The sequence below is a fragment of the Chionomys nivalis genome, chromosome 11 (genome assembly GCF_950005125.1).
Source record: "Chionomys nivalis chromosome 11, mChiNiv1.1, whole genome shotgun sequence".
Lineage (NCBI taxonomy): Eukaryota > Metazoa > Chordata > Mammalia > Rodentia > Cricetidae > Chionomys > Chionomys nivalis.
This window is the reverse complement of record NC_080096.1, coordinates 12,000,740-12,018,038: the sequence shown is the minus strand read 5'-3', so window position 1 is coordinate 12,018,038 and position 17,299 is coordinate 12,000,740. Positions and strand designations below refer to the sequence as shown.

Sequence of the window (17,299 nt, the reverse complement as noted above, 5' to 3'; positions counted from 1 at the left end):
CAGTGGTTATCCTGGAGAATGACGGAATCATGGCCTCTCTTCTGTACTCTCTGGACCCTGGCTTCCCTTTCTATCCGGGCTCCTGGGCTCCAGACCACTCCCTAGTTGCAGGCTACTTGCTTTGTGCCAGCCAGTAACATCTTTGGGAGGAACTTTTCTCTGGCTTCCCGTGTCCTCCAGAAAATGGGATCCTTAGCCTTGTATGGTGGCACAAGTCTCATCCCAGCACTGGAGAAGCCTGAGGCAGGGGAACTGAGAGTCTGAGCTCAGATTAATTAGAGAGAACTTGTCTCAAAAGACAGGGAAAGTAGAGCAAAGGGTGGAGAAAGGGAAGGAGAGAAAGGAAGGGAAGGAGGGAAGACAAGGTGGTCCCTGTCTCCCTCACCCTTCTCCCCTCCGTCTTTGTCATACAGGACATCTCCTTATCCAGGGTCAGCCCAGGGGCCACCTCGGTATTCCAGCTCTCTCGCAGGCTGGCCTTTGGTTCCATCCTTCAACTTAACACTTCTTTAGGGAAGTGACCACACCTGCTGGACACCCCATCTCTGTGTTTCTGGGGTGGGTCGCAGAACTTGGCCCCCAGGAAAGACCAAACTGGGTTTGCTCCTCCAGGGAACCCCAAGAGGGTCTTGTGGAGAAGGGGAACATAGGTGGGGCCCATCCTCACTCTTGAAATTTGTGAATGAGGCACTGGGAGCAAAGTCTCTAAGGATCTAAGTTAAGGATGACCCTCGAAGTCAGTACAGTGGCACGTGTTCCAACAAGAAAAGCACCCATAAGAAAAGGAGGCTGAGGGACCAGAGCAAGTGACCACACCCCAGGGAATGCTGACTGCCATATGACAGGATCCAGGAAAAAGCGAGAGTGACCCTCAAGGGAGCCACAGGGGGCCACACTGCTCACACCTCTGTCTTCTAAACCTGCAAGTGCTGTGAAATCATCTTTTTGTATGGCTGTGAAGATGTGTTGCTCTCTTTGGTCAATAGTTAGGCAGGAAGAGGTTGGGCGGGATTTGCGGACAGGGAGAGAGTTCTGGGAAGAAGAAAGGCGGAGTTGCCAGAAGACATGGGGAGAAGCAAGATGAACATGCCAGGGATGAGGACAAGAATGGCAAGGATGGATGTGCAGTCAGTGTGGACACTGCGGAGGGATGAGCGATTGAGAACTTGGTCGGGGAAGGGGGCTCTCCCAGGGTGAGCCCTGTGCACGGAAGCAAAACTGTGGGGCTGACATCTCCCATACTCAGCCCCCCCCACCCCATCCACTAGGCCTCACCCCATCCCATCCATCAGTCCCCCAACCTACCCCACCATACCCTCAACCCCCACCTCACCCTATCCTATCCTTACTCCCCCCTCACTCACCCTATCCTTAGCCCCCCACCCCACCCTTAGCTCCCACCTCACCCCATCCCACCTGTCAGTCCCCCACCCCATCCTCAGCCTTCCACCCCACCCAGCAGATCCCCACCCCCACCCCAATCATCACACCTACCTTTTGGTCATCTGTGCTACTGCTGGCTGCTTTGACCTGTAGGGTCACCTCCAGCTGGGGGTCCAGAGGCCATTTGGAGGCACCAGTGATGCTCTTCTTGGCTGGAGGACTGTGGGCGACATCTACGACCACTCCTGGGGAGGCTGTGATGCTGAAGGTCGTGCAGCCCTTGGGAGCAGAGCTGTGGAGTGACAGGGGCCGGCAGAGGCACTGGTGAGGAGAGGGCCTGGCCCCCATGATATTGGCCCCAGCAATTCTCCTTTCCCCAGCAGGAAGCAACACAGGCCACCGCTGGGCTAGCTCTGGCCAGAGAGTAAATACTATATGATTGCCAGAAGGGGATGAGAAAACAGAAGGGGAGGCCTCTGACTGGGAGCCTTACACTTGAACTAGAGAGACAGCAGAGGAAGGTATATATCACAGGCACCTCCTACACACACACACGGAGCAGTGTGCACACAGAGCCCTTCAGCAGTGGGCATGCCAAGGGCTGTCTGCATAGTATAAAGGATCACATGCTCAGGGGCCTGAAGAGATGGCTCAAAATACCCCCAAACAAAAGCCCCGCAACAACAGCCAAAACAAACTCACACGTATTTCTGGAGTGGTGGCAGAACAAATAATCTTTTTTTTCTTTCTTTCTTTGAGAAAGCCCTGGCTGTCAAGGAACTTAATATATAGACCAGGCTGGCCTGGAACTCACAGAGATTCACCTGCCTCTGCCTCCTGAGTGCTGAGATTAAAGGTGTGCGCCACTACATCCGGCTTGCAGGTAGACATTCTTGAGGCTCATCCTCTTACAAAACAACTCGATCAGGGGTGGGACGCACTTTACAAAGCAACATGAATTTGAGAGGGAGGAGGTGAGGGGACGGGAGTAGCATTGGAGGCCGGAGAAGGAGGGGAAGAATGATATGAGCATATTGCTCACGCATGAGATTCTCAAAATAAAAATTACAAAAGTTGTTGGGAGCCAGGCCGACCCCAGGCTTTCTCAGACGTCATGTTGAAAGGACAAAGGGACCTTGAGTTCTGTGTTCTGCTCGGGGGTGGCTGGGGCCAGGCCTCGGGGGAGTTAAGGTTTCAGTTCCTGGGCACCTAACTCTTTCCTGGTGAAGACATTGGAGTTACCCATCCTGGGGCTACTGTGTGCTTGGTCTGCACTGCACTTGAGATACAATATGTTCCCTTTGTGCAACATTGCTTGACTAGCTTCCTGCTGGACTTTGTCCCATGGTATAATGGCTTTCTGCCGACTTTGCCCCCCTCCCTGTAAACTGTATAGCGGCTGCTGTACTTCTTAACAAATGTGCTTGGTGCAAGCCATCAGCTTAGGCAAGATCTGGTCTCCACGTCCCTATATTCCTTATTTCTCATCTGCTGGTTCAGGTCAGAGGGCACCACTGAGTTTAGGATGTCTCCAGGGATCCCTTCCCTGTACGTATTCTTCAGATGTGTGATCCTAGGCCCAGGGGCAGTTGCCTCAACCTCCCCCGGAAACAGGAAGACAGGCTTCCAGGGTTGATCCCCAGACCTGCGGCTGCAGACTTGGAGTCCAGTGGTCTGAACTTCCTCTGGGCACCCTCGGGCATGAGAACCACACCCGGGAAGCCACTGATAGGCAGTTGCTGAGTTACCCAACTGAGCAGAAGCCGAGGGACGCAGAGCCCAGGCTCAACCAGGCACAGATGAAACTAACTGGTGGTTGAGAAAACCTGTTTTGTTGTTGTTGTTGTTGTTATTATTATTAGGCAATTATTTCATTTCAAAGTCAACAGAACCTGCTGCTGGTCGGGGGAAGAACAATGCCCAGATTTCTTTCCTGAGAGACTCTGAGGCCATGCAGCTGGGAGGTGAGGGCAGGGCGCAGGTGGGTTGGGTCAGCAGTAATCGGGACACAGCACGAGGGTTGTGGGGGAAAGGAGTGAGAGAGACCAGAACAGTGAGGTCAGTGAAGGAGGAAGCTTCTCTTTGGTAAGGTCACAGGGCAGGTGTGGAGGAGCTTGCTTTCTGGAACATTCTCTCTCCTTTCTCTTTTCCTCATCCCCCCCTTTTGAATCCACACCACACTCCAGAGGCAGAGCTGTGTGAGCAGAGGGCAAAGAGAGGCTTTCCTGGAGGATTGTGGGAAAAGGCTGAGAGAAATGACTTGGGGCCTGCCCTGGTGAGAGGGGAAAGAATAGAGTATATTTTCTTCCTTCCTTTCTTCTTTCCTCCTCTCTCTCTCTCTCTCTCTCTCTCTCTCTCTCTCTCTCTCTCTCTCTCAATTTCTGCCTGTCTTCCCCCCCGCTCTCTTTCTGCAAAAAGATTCCCATGTGACTGAGTGTCAGTGAGACCCCTTCCTGTACTCAACTTTCTTTTACTCAACAAAACAGGATGCCACTATATGTGAGGCCTGGCCCTCCCTAGACGCGCGCACACACACACACACACAAAGTGATTATTCCCGCAATCCATAGCACTCAGTCCCAGCATAGGTCTGTGATTCCACTGTGGACACCTTCTAGTGTCCCGAATAGGGACACCATTCGACACCACTCATCCCAAACCACCTGTGCCTCTGTCCCTTCAACACAAGCAAGGGCATCCTCACCTGGTTCCCATGCTTGTGTGGACAGGGAGCAGGACGCCAGCACTGGTGCCCTGACTCACTGGGCCACAGAGGCCAGTGTGTCTGCTTTAGCCAGCAGTCCTGGGGGAAGGATTCGCTCAGATAGCACTGCCCGCGAGGGGCAGTTCAAACAATTTATGATTTCATCAGATTCTGGTCATGGTCATGTGAAAAGCACAAGGACCCGGATTTGATCCCCAGAACCCATGTATAAAAGCTAAGTGAGGTAGCTGGGCGTGGTGGTGTACGCCTTAATCCCAGCACCCAGGAGGCAGACAGGAGGATTTCTGCGAGTAGCCTGGTCTATAGGGCAAGTTTCAGGACAGCCAGGCATGCTGGGGAAGCACAGACAGGTGGATCCCTGGGGCTCACTGGCCAGCCAGCTCCTCATTCTCCATGGCTATCCCATGACTTGACCTGAACATCTGCCTCCTCCCTCGTCCCTTGTAGTCCGTTCTCACATGGCAATCAGTGATTGGGTTAACCAAGGCCACACATGGTATCCCATTGCCCAACGCACCTCCATGGCGGTCCACAGCAAACCAGGCCTTGAGAAGAGCAGAAGTCCTTCCAATGCCCCACCCAACCTTCACAGGATGCTGCCCCTGCCCAGGGCACCCCTCCCATTCTTGTCCCTACCTCGGGTCCTTTGCACTAGCTGTATTGGCTCCTCCCAGGGGACAGACAAACACCCACATTGTCATCAACACCCCTGTCTGATCATATGTCATTGCTCTGATCTCCCCGTCTGAAAACCACAATCAGGACTAGCCAGACGGTTCAGCGGGTAAAGGCGCTTGCTGCTAGGCCTGTGAGATGGGCTCCATCCCCAGAACCCACGCAGTGGAAGGAGAACCGACTCCCACGGGTTGTCCCCTGACCTCTGAAGACAGAGCCTGAGGGATGACAGCTGAGTTTGTCCTGGCCTCCACACGCTCCGCCACACACCTCAATCTACAACCGGCAGACACTATGAAAGAAGCACCATGGCTGTGACCTAGGGAGGGATAGCCTGGGATCCTGGCAAGGATGATGGGCTAGCTCTGGCTCCTGTCATCTCTGCACCTACCTTCAAGCAGCTCATCCTCTGGGAGAAACACCAGGTTTTCTTTTGTCCCTAGCCTCCCACTAGTGGCCTGGGGACCCCCCAGACCCTGAGTGTTTTCCTCCTGCCGGGGTCAGTCAGTCTCTGATCCTGGGCGTGTTCCAGAGACATTTATGGACTTCACTGGGGCCTCAGCTCTATGGGGGAGGCTGAAGCAATCCCCACATGAAAGGCAACACCAGACTCTACCCTGAGGCTTCCTCCGCTGTCCTGTGTGATCTAGGACAAAGGTCTCAGCGCTCAGTACGTCCTCAGCCTATATTTGGTGAAGGAACAAGGGAGTAGAAGAATGAACAAATGATTTGGGGATCTGCCCGGTACTGTGTGGTGTACCTAGCAAACAGCACTGCAGAGTACCTAGCAAATAGCACCGTGGCATACTAAACAAACAGCCCCATGGAGAACAATTGCAATTTTCACACTTAATCTTGAGAGTCATTTCACCAGGCAAGGAAACCTATCCTCCCTTCCGTCAGCCTCCAACAGGGCCTGGCAGTGGCGGTATTTCTACCTCACAGAGAACTGGCTGTGGTGGGTCCCCCCCCACCCAACTTATCTCCCCAGCAGATCTCTTGGCCAGAGCCTGAGCCGGGCCAGCAGCATCCTGCCCCTGCTGGCATTGCCCATCCCACCCCACCCGCCCAGGCTCACCCACAGACATCCAGCGGGGTCGCGGTGCCCACCACACACACAGAATGGGTGGGCTGCTCAGGGGCCACATGGATCACCGCGCCCTGGGCCATCCTAGGTCAGCAGGCAGCAGGGGGCCCCTGGGCTGGTTCCTTTATAGTGTGCCAGGCGAGGCCATGAGTCAGCACCTGCCCTGCCCCGGAGGCCCAGCCCCACTTCACGCAGGTGCCCCAATGGGCTGCAGAGCCTCTTCTACCCTGGGCTAGCCAGGACCTCCAGGTGGGTGTCCATGGTGGGCTTGGCAATAGTAGAAGAGACAAGCTCCCTGTGGCCTGGGAGGGGAGGGCACAGCCTGTGCCCTTCACCACCCTTGCCTGGGCCAGGACTGGATAGTCTTGCTCAAACACACTTAACTGGGCACTGGGAAGAAGGTGAGCTGGGTAGGATGCTAAGCCAGAGGTGATGCAGCTGAGTTTCCCGGGGATCTTCTCATCGGGGACCCCTCTCTCTGCTCTCAGGACAGCCTATGAAGTGTGGGCTGTTACAGTTCCCTCCCACATCTCATCCCCCAATCCGCTCCGAGATCAGCACACACATGATCACACCCACTTTCCGGAGGGAGAAACTGAGGCATGGCGAGGCTTCACGCCCAGTCAGGGTTTGAACAGAGGCGTCACCACAGGTAGGGCCTTTATTAGCAGCCTGGGCTGGTGATGTGATCTTTCCAGACTAAGGCTTCTCATTATAACACCAAGCGTCCAAGGGCAGGTGACTGACTCCCAGCCCATTTTATAGACGGGAAAACCAGAAGCTTGGGGAGGGAAAAGATACTTGTCCCAGGGGCTGTGGATCGCCTGACAGGGCTAGGAAGGGTGACAGGGTTGGGAAGGGAAACCGGGTTTCCTGACCTGGAAGTGAGGTTTGCTGGGTCTCTGCCTCTAGGGGGTCTCCCCCATGAGATGGTGCATAGGTATGGGTATGGGCTACCCCTGCCCCGACGCTCTCATGAGGGCAGGGCACCTGGTGCCAGGTCTGTCTGCTAATGGGGTAAACAGAGGAGGGGGAGTCCAGGGTGGACAAGTCTCAACAGGGAGCACCCGGAGGTGTGTCCCAGGAGCTGCAGAGAGTACAGGCTGTTGGGGGGCTGTGGAACTGGGGTTTTTCTTCATCTTCTCATTTGGCTTTGAATCAAAGACTTTACCTCATGTGATCCAAGCCAAGAAGGCTGCAGGATTAGGCAGACTTGAGCACATGGCCTCCTTGCCAGTGTCCCTGGGACTGGGAGGAGGCCACTAAGGACCTGAGAGAAGAAAAGCTCCCAGGTCCAGTGGATTCCTAAACAGGAGCTAGGACTAGGGTCACTTCCTGTCCTCCCAAGGACTTGTCCAGGACTAATGCTCTACATGACCTTGCTCACGCTAATTTGGGAGGCCCGAATTAGCCCAGTCTTTCAGGCTGGTCATGTGATTAAGAGTTTGTGTTTCTCAGGTTCCCTTGGGGAACACAAGATCCAGCCTTCATTCTGTGCATGTATTATTGTTAGGACCACGGTCACACAGCAAGTCAGCGGGAGGAGAAGAATGTACCCAAAGTCTCTCCTGGAATAGCTTCCTTGCTTTGCCCTTCTCGTCTCTTTTTAAATGGGGCCGGCAGAGCAGGTGGCCTTTGATGAGACTTGAGGGGGGCTTATGACAATGTGACCTTTTGACTGGTCCCTAGGAAGAGCCAGCATAACTATGGTATAGTGACACAGTAAGGGTCACGTCTGTTCGTCCATCATGCGAGTCCTGGGGACCCAAATCAGGTCCCCGGGCTTTGTGGCAAACACCCTTGGGACCATCTCCCTGGTCCCCAACTTGATTTTTGAGACAGGTTCTCTCATTGGTCAGAATCCACTAAGTATGCTCTGCCGGCTTCCGAGGAGCCCCAGAATTTCTCTCTGCCTCTTCAATGCCAGGATTCAAGCGTGTGCCTCTACCCCTGACCTTCTGTATATGTTCTGTACCTGTGTGCACACGTTTATGAGACTGTGTGTACGTGGGTAGAAGCCACAGGGCAAAGTTGGGTCCCTTCCTTGATTGCTCTCCACTTTATTCTTTGAGGCAGGGTCTCTCATTGAACCCATGCTGACTGGCTAGATTTGCTGGCCAACGAGCCCTACATATCCCCCTGCCTCCCACTCCGTATCCCCCTGCCTCCCACTCTCCAGTCCTGGGATCACAGGCCAGGCTGCGGCACCTGGCTTTTTCATGTGGATACGGGGAATCCAAACTCAGGTCTCGTCCTCACGCTTGCAAGGCAAGCATTTTACTGAGCGAGCCCTCTCCCCGGGCTTTACCCACTGGTGTATGTATTTAAGATGCACAGGGGACTGGAGGATGTTTTTGTTGTTGTTAAATTATCATCATCATTACTACTACTACTATTATTATGTGATGAGGGCAATGCATGGAGATCAAAGGACAGATTTATGGATCTGTTCTCCCCTTGCACCTTTGCATAGGTTCTGGGGATCAGCTCGGCTCATCAGGCTTGGTGGCAAGCTCCCTTACCCACTGAGCTGTCTTGATGACTCAAGATTGGCAAATGGTGGCCACAATCAAGCTAACTAACACATCCATCTCCTCACATAGGGAACTGTCTTTTTGTCATTTTCTTGCTTGTCCCTGTTGGTGGACACTTAGATTCTTTTCGTCTAGTAATGGTCTTCCAAATACTGATTTATTCATCTACACCCACGGAAGTAAGAGGGCAGAGGCAGATGATTGCATTCCAAATGATCCCATCAAACCATGCCTCCCTGAGCTCGCTCCTGGTCGTCGCTGCCCTGTCCTTGTTTGCATGGTTTCTCCTTCCATGGTGTCATTTGTGATTGATGTCATTGCTGGTGAGATGGACAGATACTATGGATGTTGGGCATCGGCATTAGGACGGGCCTTGCAGGCATCTGGCGACTTTGAAGAGTTGTCACCGTTGTGCTTGGCTGTCAGGACGGCGATCACATCTCTCCAACAGCAACGCAAGGACTGAGCTGCCTTCAGAAATAACACTGGCATTCGAACTTGAACCTGGGGTGGGTTTAAAATAACACAGACACCTGCACTTTCCTCAGCCGTGCGTGGGCCATTCTCTTCCCGGATGTGTTTATCTGTCTGGTGGAATCACACCCAGCAGAAAGCTGCCAGGCAGGGCTGGGTCGCCCAGTGCCAGGTGTGGTCAGGGCTGCCCCGGGTTCCTTGGCTACTGCTAGCTCTTCAGTGCTTCCGTTCCCTGTCTTCCAGATCTCACCAAGCTCCCCAGCAACAAAGATGTCACTCAAGAGTTCCATGGTGTAGAATGAACAAGATCCAGTAGTTACAGATGTCATGCGTAGCCATGGCACCCACTCACAACCCTGGACTGTGTCCCTGCTCTCCCAGTGGCAGCCCCTGGCTGTTGGCGCACTGTCCTCCCGTCCCTGGCAGGTACATTGTCTCCCAGGTCTCAAGCATTCAGGCCTTGGCTTCTTTGGGATGTTATTGTTACTGAATTCGGGGTCATAGTCTGTGACCCTAGATGAGGCTGAGCCACCCGATCTCAAGAAGTCAATGAAAGCAACCACATGAATAGTAAAGAGAAGAAAAAGGAGATTTAGTCAAAGTGGCCCCATTGGGAAGGAACAAAGAGATAGGGTGACCTTTCAAGTCCATCTTCAGGGTCCTGAGGTGAGACTGAAATTTAAATCTCAGGCTGGAGAGATGGCTCAGAGGACAAGAATAAGAGAGCTTGGTGCTCTGGCAGAGGACCTGAGTGGGCTCCCAGCACCCACACGACGGTCCACAACCATCTATAACTCCAGTTGCATGGATCTGATGCCCCTTCTGGCCGCTGTGGGCTGCACACACAGAGACACATGTACACATAAATAAACATAAAGTTGAAAAGATCTTTAACATGTAAGTAGAGGGCCAGGGATTTGCAAGTCTAAGCATGCCATGATCAAGGCGTGGTCCTGCCCACTGATGACCCGTCATCGTCTGGGCTCCAGTTTCTTCAGAAGGGCAGTCTAGTAAGCTGTCGGCATTGTGGGAAGTCTCTTCCTGGGAGACAAGTTCCATCTCTGGCTGTCGTCAGGTTTCAGCCTTTTCCTTCTCCTACCATGAGATACCGGAGGGGGCTGGGAGCTGCCAATGTTGGGGTGATTGATTGTTTCAATAGTCCGATAGGGACTATTGAAAATGGAAGGACACAAGTGTCCTTTAAAATATCCTCATCTCTTCCCAGTCATTCTGATGGCTGCTATGTGGTCCCTGCGTGCTATATCCTGAGCTTTGGGTGAGCCTCTTATCTGCTGGAGAGAAAAGGTCGATTGTAAGAATATGCAGTGAGACTCCAGCTGTTGCTCAGGCCGCCCAGAGCTGACAGTGAAGACGTAGCAGGAAGGCCTTGTTGATGCACAAACACGTGTTACAAGGAGAGGGGCCCTTTGTTTGTCCCGGCCACCCGGCTAGCTCACACCCAAAATAACCACACAGAAACTGAAGGAACTCCTACATCAAACATGGCTCTCAGCTCAAAGGGAAGAAGAGATTATTATGAAGCTGAATATGACTGAGTATGGTCCGGTACCATTCAGGTCACCCTCAACGCTGTGGTCCAGGGTAGTAACAGTTTCAAGAAGTTTTTTTTTTTTTTTTTTTTTTTTTTTTTATAGCAATAGAACAAGAAAGAAGTCACAAATCAGTAGTACGTGGTACACACGCCTTTAATCCCAGCACTTGGGAGGGCAGAGGTAGGCGGATCTCTGAATTTGAGGTCAGCCTGGATTATATGTCAAGTTCTAGACCAGTCAAGGCTATATATAGAGACTATCTCAAAGAAAAATCCATAAATCAAGGCATTTTTTAAGTTTGCGGTGGGAACTTCAGGCCAGACGCGAGGGGAGCTCTGCTGGAGGCCTCGGATGTTGTCTGGTGACATCCTGAGTGTTGAGCTGGTAGAAGCCTGCAGTCTGTTAAGTTACATCCTCAAAGATCTCAGTGAAAGCACAAGGGGCCACGTTAGACCCTGGTGGACACTAAAGATAGCACAAAATAAGTTTGCTCCAGATCTGCAGCTCCAGGGAACTGATGCCCTCTGGCTCCGTGGGCACCCGCACACACGAACTCATGTTGGCACACTGTGCTGGCTAGTTTTATGTCTGCTTGACACGATATGGAGTTATCTGAAAGGAGGGAAACTCAACTGGGAAAATGCCTCCCCCAGATCCAGTTGTAGGGCATTTTCTTAATTAGTGCTTGGTGGGGGAGGTCCAGCCCATTACAGGTGGGGCCATCCCTGAGCTGGTGGTCCTGAGCTCTACAAGAAAGCAGGCCGAGCGTGCCAGTAAGCAGCACCCCTCCATGGCCTCTGCTTCAGCTCCTACCTCTAGGTCCCTGCCCTAAGTTCTTTTCCTGACTTCCTTCAGTGATTGAAGTAGTACAGTGAGTGGTACAGAAGGGTAAGCCCAATTAACCCTTTCCTCCCCAACTTGCTTTTGGTCATGATGTTTCACTTAGCAATAGAAACCCTAAGGAACATCCACACAAACACATAAAATTTTTAAAGAAAAAATGTAATATTCATCCATCCATCCATCCATCCATCCATCCATCCATTCATCCATTTATTCTTTCTTTTGGTGTGTGTGTGGTGGGGGGGGCTTTCTCCACATACTGTCATGGGCTCATGGACCCTGGAGCCCAGCTAAGGAGTTCAGAATAACTCTGGCTAGACCAGACCTTTCCAGTGTGACTCACCACCCCCCATTCCCCTTTCCAGTCCACTTGTCCCCCCAGGGAAGGGGAAGCTTATTGACACAGCTGTCTTCCACCCACACACTTAGGGACTCTTCCAGCCGGCCACGGCATGCAGAGTGATTGTTAGAATGCAATCTTGTTCTCCTGGGAGCTTCAGGCAGCTGGCCCCTCGCCTGCCCAACCCCAGCAGCCCTCTCAGTGAGCTGCCCGTGGGCCACTACTTGCCACAGGCTAGGCTTGATCTGTACATGTATGCTCATGTATGCTCACGCATGATCATGCATGTTCACTATGTTCATGCATGCTCACTATGCCCAAGCATGCTCACGTACGAATTCCGTGTTTTCCTTGTCAGTCACTACCTCTTAAAATCATGCAATATACTATGCATCAGGAGGATGTGTAAACATATGGGAATCTTAAAGGATATTAAAGTGAAGCCTGGCAAATGCCACCCAGCTAAAGAAACAGAGCCTTTAGATGCTCGTGGTCATCTCCCTGACTCCACCCTCCACCCCCAGCACAACTGCCTTTTGCAGTTGTTAATCCCTTGTTTTTGTTTATGGGTTTTACATTATTGTTAGGGTTTGCCTTTGTGTTGAAGGATGGACACTGTATGCCTCTATGCTCTTAAGGGGCTTCCTTAATCCATGTGACTGTGTGGGGCACGGATGGCCCATGGTGGCTATTGTCAGACATTGGCACACCAGTCACTTCCTCCCTTGTAAACAGGAAAAGGACCACCTCCCTAGATGGAGACTGGCTTCTGTCTTCGAGTTCTGCCTCCCCACAGAGGCCAGTGTCTGTCTTCAAGCTCCGCCTCCCCAGACGGATGCCGGTGTCTGTCTTCAAGTGCTTGGACTTTTCTTTTGTCTTCCTTTAAATGTATTTGTTTAGAGGGGTTTTTTGGGGGGAGGGGGTGTCAGGACTGACGGCTCTCTAAATAAACACACAGAGACTTCTTATTAATTATAAATGCTCAGCCAATAGCTTAGGCTTATTACTTACTAGCTCTTTCAACTTGAATTAACCCATATTTCCTATCTACGCTCTACCATGTGGCAGTACCTTTTTGCAGCATAGTATGTTCATCTCCTGTTTCCTCTGCATTTGGCTGGAGACTGCCCTCTTCCCAGTGTGTGTGTGTGTGTGTGCACGTGTGCGCACCTGCACACATATACATATATATTTACACATATATATCTTCTAGAGTCCCTTGCACCCAAACGTAGCCACTGGCAAGGTTGCACACCCCTTCTGATCTGAGGTGGTCAACAAGCAGGTTTGCCTTCTGTCTTCTCCTTTCTGTCTTCTCAGGGTCAAGTTCAAGGTGACTTTGGAATCCACACTTGGAAGACCATTGTCAGCCTGGGTCTCTGAAGGGCAGTGTGGAATGAAGCTGTCTCACCCGACCCTGACACACAGTGTGCTCACCATTCAGATCTAACCACACTATTTAGTAGTGTCCGTGTGGGTGGGACATAGGCCATGGTGTGAAGACCGAGGCCAGAGGACGACTCTGTGAAGTGAGTTCTCTCCACTTTGATGTGGGTTGCAGTGATCAACTCAGTTTGCCAGGCATGTCCAGCAAGTGCCTAGACCAGCTAAACCATCCCCCTCACCCCTGAACCTCCTTCGACTGTAGACTTGGGCAGTAGAAGCATGTTTATCATGGCTGGTTTGTCTATGTTTCCTAACATTTCTGCTGGAGCAGCTGGCCTTTGGGGTGAATACGTCCCCCATACTCATCCTCTTCTGTATCCGACCCCAGAGCTATCACCCTGCCTTTCTATAAAGTCAGAGAGCTTCATATGTATTCTAGCAGGATTTGAAAGGGTGAACCCCACCTCCATCTGTTAGGAAAAATCTTAAGGAGAGCCTCTCAGCTGACACAAAAAGCTCCAATCAAACCAGATTAGACCAAATCAAAAATGCCCACATTTAAGGAATGCTGCGCTCTCGGGTGGCCAGGAGCATGGCAGGGGTAAGACATGGGAGAGCACAAGCAAAACCCAAAACAAGTGTTCCATCTCTGGGCAGCAGCCTAAATACCCTGTGGGAGTGGTCCTGACCCTCCCCCAGGAGGGGTCAGCGCTTGGCAGGCTGGGAGTTGGAGTCCAGAGGTGGAGTCTGGCCCAAGGCAACTTCTGGGGGAGGGGGCCTGAGATGGAGCTCCTCGCTCCATTGGTGCCCTAAGGATGACTGCCAGGGGCTGGGGTGATTCCCCCAACTTAATATTACAATATGTATTCTAGCAGGATTTGAAAGGATGGACCCCAGAAACTGCACTCAACGTTGAAAGAAATTTCATTTCGTTTTGGTTTGTGGGCACCTCATGCATGTCTAACCAGACCCAGTAATGCAGAGCGCATCTCTGAGGCAGGATAGAAAGACAAGAAAAATTGTGGGGACGTAAAGGAGACCCTCACCTTTCTGCCTTTCCAGTTATGAACCTACAATCTAAACCCAGGAATCTCGCCAGAAACCCTGTTTTCAGGGAAGGAGCACATACTAGTGCAACCTGGCACTCGCCCCAGCCAAGGCCTCTCCACAGACACCCCACACAATCTCATTCATCACGAGAGGAACGTACGTGGATAACACTAATGTTTGTTTCTATGATCCCCGAGAGCAGAACAATGGAACCTATTACCTGGCTCAGATGGGCTTAGCCCAGAGAACAAGGGTCCCAGAAGCCCAAGGACCATTCAAGCCTCTCCAAGCCAGACGCCCTCAGGTCTGTGGATCCCCAGAGGAGCTAGGAGAGTAAAAAGCAAGCAAGGTTTTATTGAGTTGGAAACCAGCTTCCCACAGGGGAAAGGACTTGAAGGCGTGTTGCCAGCCCGACCTCGTGGTCCACGCCCCCCCCCCCATTACCCCTACTTGTCCCCATCCCCCTGCCCCTGCCCACAGGCCCCGAGCCTAATTGGCTCGGGGCCTGTAGATAAACTAGGGATTGGGTTCAGAGATTCCTGTTTGGCTGAGTTGGATGGGTGTGGGGTGAGGTGGGAGAAACAGACTGGGGGAGGGTTGGAGGGGGGGGAATCGGCGAAGAAGTTTCAAGGAGGAACCGGAAAGTGAGGAAAGCAGGGTGGCAGCCATCATTATTACCTCAGTGACTCAGGGCCTTTTAAAAGTCCGGTTCTGGGGGAAATGTACAGCTTTGGGGGAGACTTTACAGGCTGTGGGCCCCATGTCTGCGTTCCTGTCAGTACAGAGGTCACTGGGAAGCCTCCCACTAGTTAGACAGCTGTCTGGCTGTCTCCATCTGAGATAACCTCCCTCCCCGCTCCCCGCCCACTCCTCTCTGCTCCCCCCTTCTCTTTCCTGCTCAGCTGTGCTGTTCTCTGTCACCAAGACAATGAATTGCTACTTTCTCTGGAACTGCCCATACCACACTTGTGGACATCTCACTTCCTATGTCACTTCCTTGGAGGCCCGTAGCCACACCCATGCTTTTGGGTGTCTTTTAGCTCTTTATTTAAAAAAGTAAGTATGGGGCTGGAGAGATGGCTCAGAGGTTAAGAGCACTGGTTGCTCTTCCAAAGGTCCTGAGTTCAAATCCCAGCAACCACATGGTGACTCACAACCATCTGTACTGAGATCTGGATCCCTCCTCTGGCATGTGGGCATACATCAAGGCAGAATGTTGTATACATAATAAATAAATAAATCTTTAAAAAAAAAAGTAAGTATGTAAGTATGTAAATCAGGTGGTGGTGTTGCGTGCCTTTAATCCCAGCATTCGAGAGGCAGAGCGGATCTCAGTGAGATCAAGGCCAGCTTGTTGTACAGAGTGAGTTTCAGGACAGCCAGGGTGATTACACAGAAAAACCCTGTCTCAAGAATCAAAAATCAAATAAATATATGTATGTGTATGTATCTGTGCAGGTGTGCACAGGGGCCCACAGAAGCCAGGAGGGGGCGTAAGAACCCTGTTGGGATCATTTGGAGTCCTGGCCTCCAACTGCTCTTCCCTGCTAGAGATCTCTACTTTCCTTCTGATTTGAGTTACTAAAGGCTGTGTCAAAGTTGTTTACCAGCTCTGCTTCACAAGCACGTGTTGCCTTGCCTTGAGGATCAGAGGATGGGTTTTTCACCTATTGGCCCACCTGACTGTTGGGTATGTAAGCCTCCATGGGGCTATTGAATAAAGGGCTTCTTACCAGTGACTAGAGGTCTGTGTCCATCTCTCTGTCTGTGTGAATCTTTGTATGTTTCAACCTCCAGCCCCTTGCCCGAAGCTCGCACGAACTGTATGGTAGTGCACAGAGCGCAGACAGGCAGTTGTGCCCTGCAGAACCCCTGGAGCCAGAGTTACTATATGGGGAGTGGGGGATGGGGAGGCACTGTGAGTTAAACTCTGGTCCTCTGGGATAGCAGTAAGCGCTCTTAAACTGTGGAGCCATTTCCTCAGCCCTGGGGTGCATTTCTAAGCCCCCCTATTTCTCTGCACCTTGTGTTTTCAGCTTGTTTTAAGGTAATCGTTAATAAAACCTCAAACTCTCCTTTACACTGTCTACTTCTGAAATTCCGACCTGCACCAAAGCCATAGATCCCGGTTTGATCCTTAAAATCTAGGGGGATTCTTCAGGCTATTGTGGGTGCCCATGTGGAGTTGTGTCTCTGTCCCTTTGTAACTGGCACTTCCAAGCACTCAGACTCCTGTCCCATCAAAGCTTGCTCAGTCCCCGAGTCCGGCATCCAACCCTTAGACTTGGTTGTCTCCTCTGTGTCACTGAGGTGCTCCTGAGCTCCCGGTCATCCTGTAGCCCAGACAAAGCATCTCACCGTGTTACCCACATTGGGGGTCATCGAGCGTCAAATTCCAGAGGAGTAGCCAGGCAAGCAAATGCCTCAGCTGCACAGAACCCCCTCAATTTAATCACCAAAGAAAGGCCGAGATGAGACCCAGGGCATTTGCGCTTCTGCTGATTTATTGGCCAGCTGGACACACACCTCGAGACAGCCAAGCCCCTCCCCTCTCCCTGTATGTGGAGAGGTTCAGCTGTCCCAATGAGTCCAGCCTTGGTGGCCTCTGGGGTGGGGATCCCCGGGGCTCTCCTGCAGGATGGGGATATAGGCAGAAGGTGTCAGTGATCTATTCTCCTGCACAGAGCCCCCAGGCCAGTTGACCATCCCCCTCCAGACGGTGGGACCACCACCGTCAATCCGTGTCTTTGGAAAGATGTTCTTCACCCGGAAGTCAGTCCTCCTAAGCTTCAATAGCCCTCCAATCACTTCACCTCCCAGAGGATTTGAACAGCCCAGGTTCTCAAACGTCGGATGATGGGGAGCGTGTTAAGCTAAAAAGTGATACCTGCCATTCCCAAAGCATCTACAGGCACCCACTGTGTGACGAGAGGCTCACAGAGGCACCCACTGTAACAGCTCAAGCTGGGTGGGACAGAGGCGGGTCCTGGTCAGGAACTTGCGGTGGGAATGATGGTCACACTTTGACCTAAATGGACCCCCAGGTACTTCCGGGGATGGGGTGGGGTGGGGTGGGTAGATTCTCTCTTGCTTATGTGGAATAGTCTGACTTTACAACCATCCCTTATAGGGTGGAGGCTATCAGCCGGAACAAAATCCCCGGGCCTTCCATCATAGGAAGCACAAGCTGAGTGGCTGATGAGATAATGTACCCATCCTTCCAGACCCTCAAGTGGATTTACCCACAGA

At 52.1% G+C, this 17,299-nt stretch overlaps 1 protein-coding gene across 1 annotated transcript in view; it reads right to left on the bottom strand.

Moving 5' to 3' along the window:
* Padi4 (peptidyl arginine deiminase 4) overlaps nucleotides 1-5,953 on the bottom strand; it is a 28,274-nt gene extending 22,321 nt beyond the window's left edge. Inside the window, exons 1-2 of the mRNA XM_057784541.1 lie at nucleotides 5,862-5,953; nucleotides 1,495-1,675 (exon numbers count right to left, since the gene is read on the bottom strand). Coding sequence (XP_057640524.1) covers nucleotides 1,495-1,675; nucleotides 5,862-5,953 — 273 coding nt within the window. The remainder of the gene's footprint in view (nucleotides 1-1,494; nucleotides 1,676-5,861) is intronic.
* Nucleotides 5,954-17,299: the final 11,346 nt, after the last annotated feature.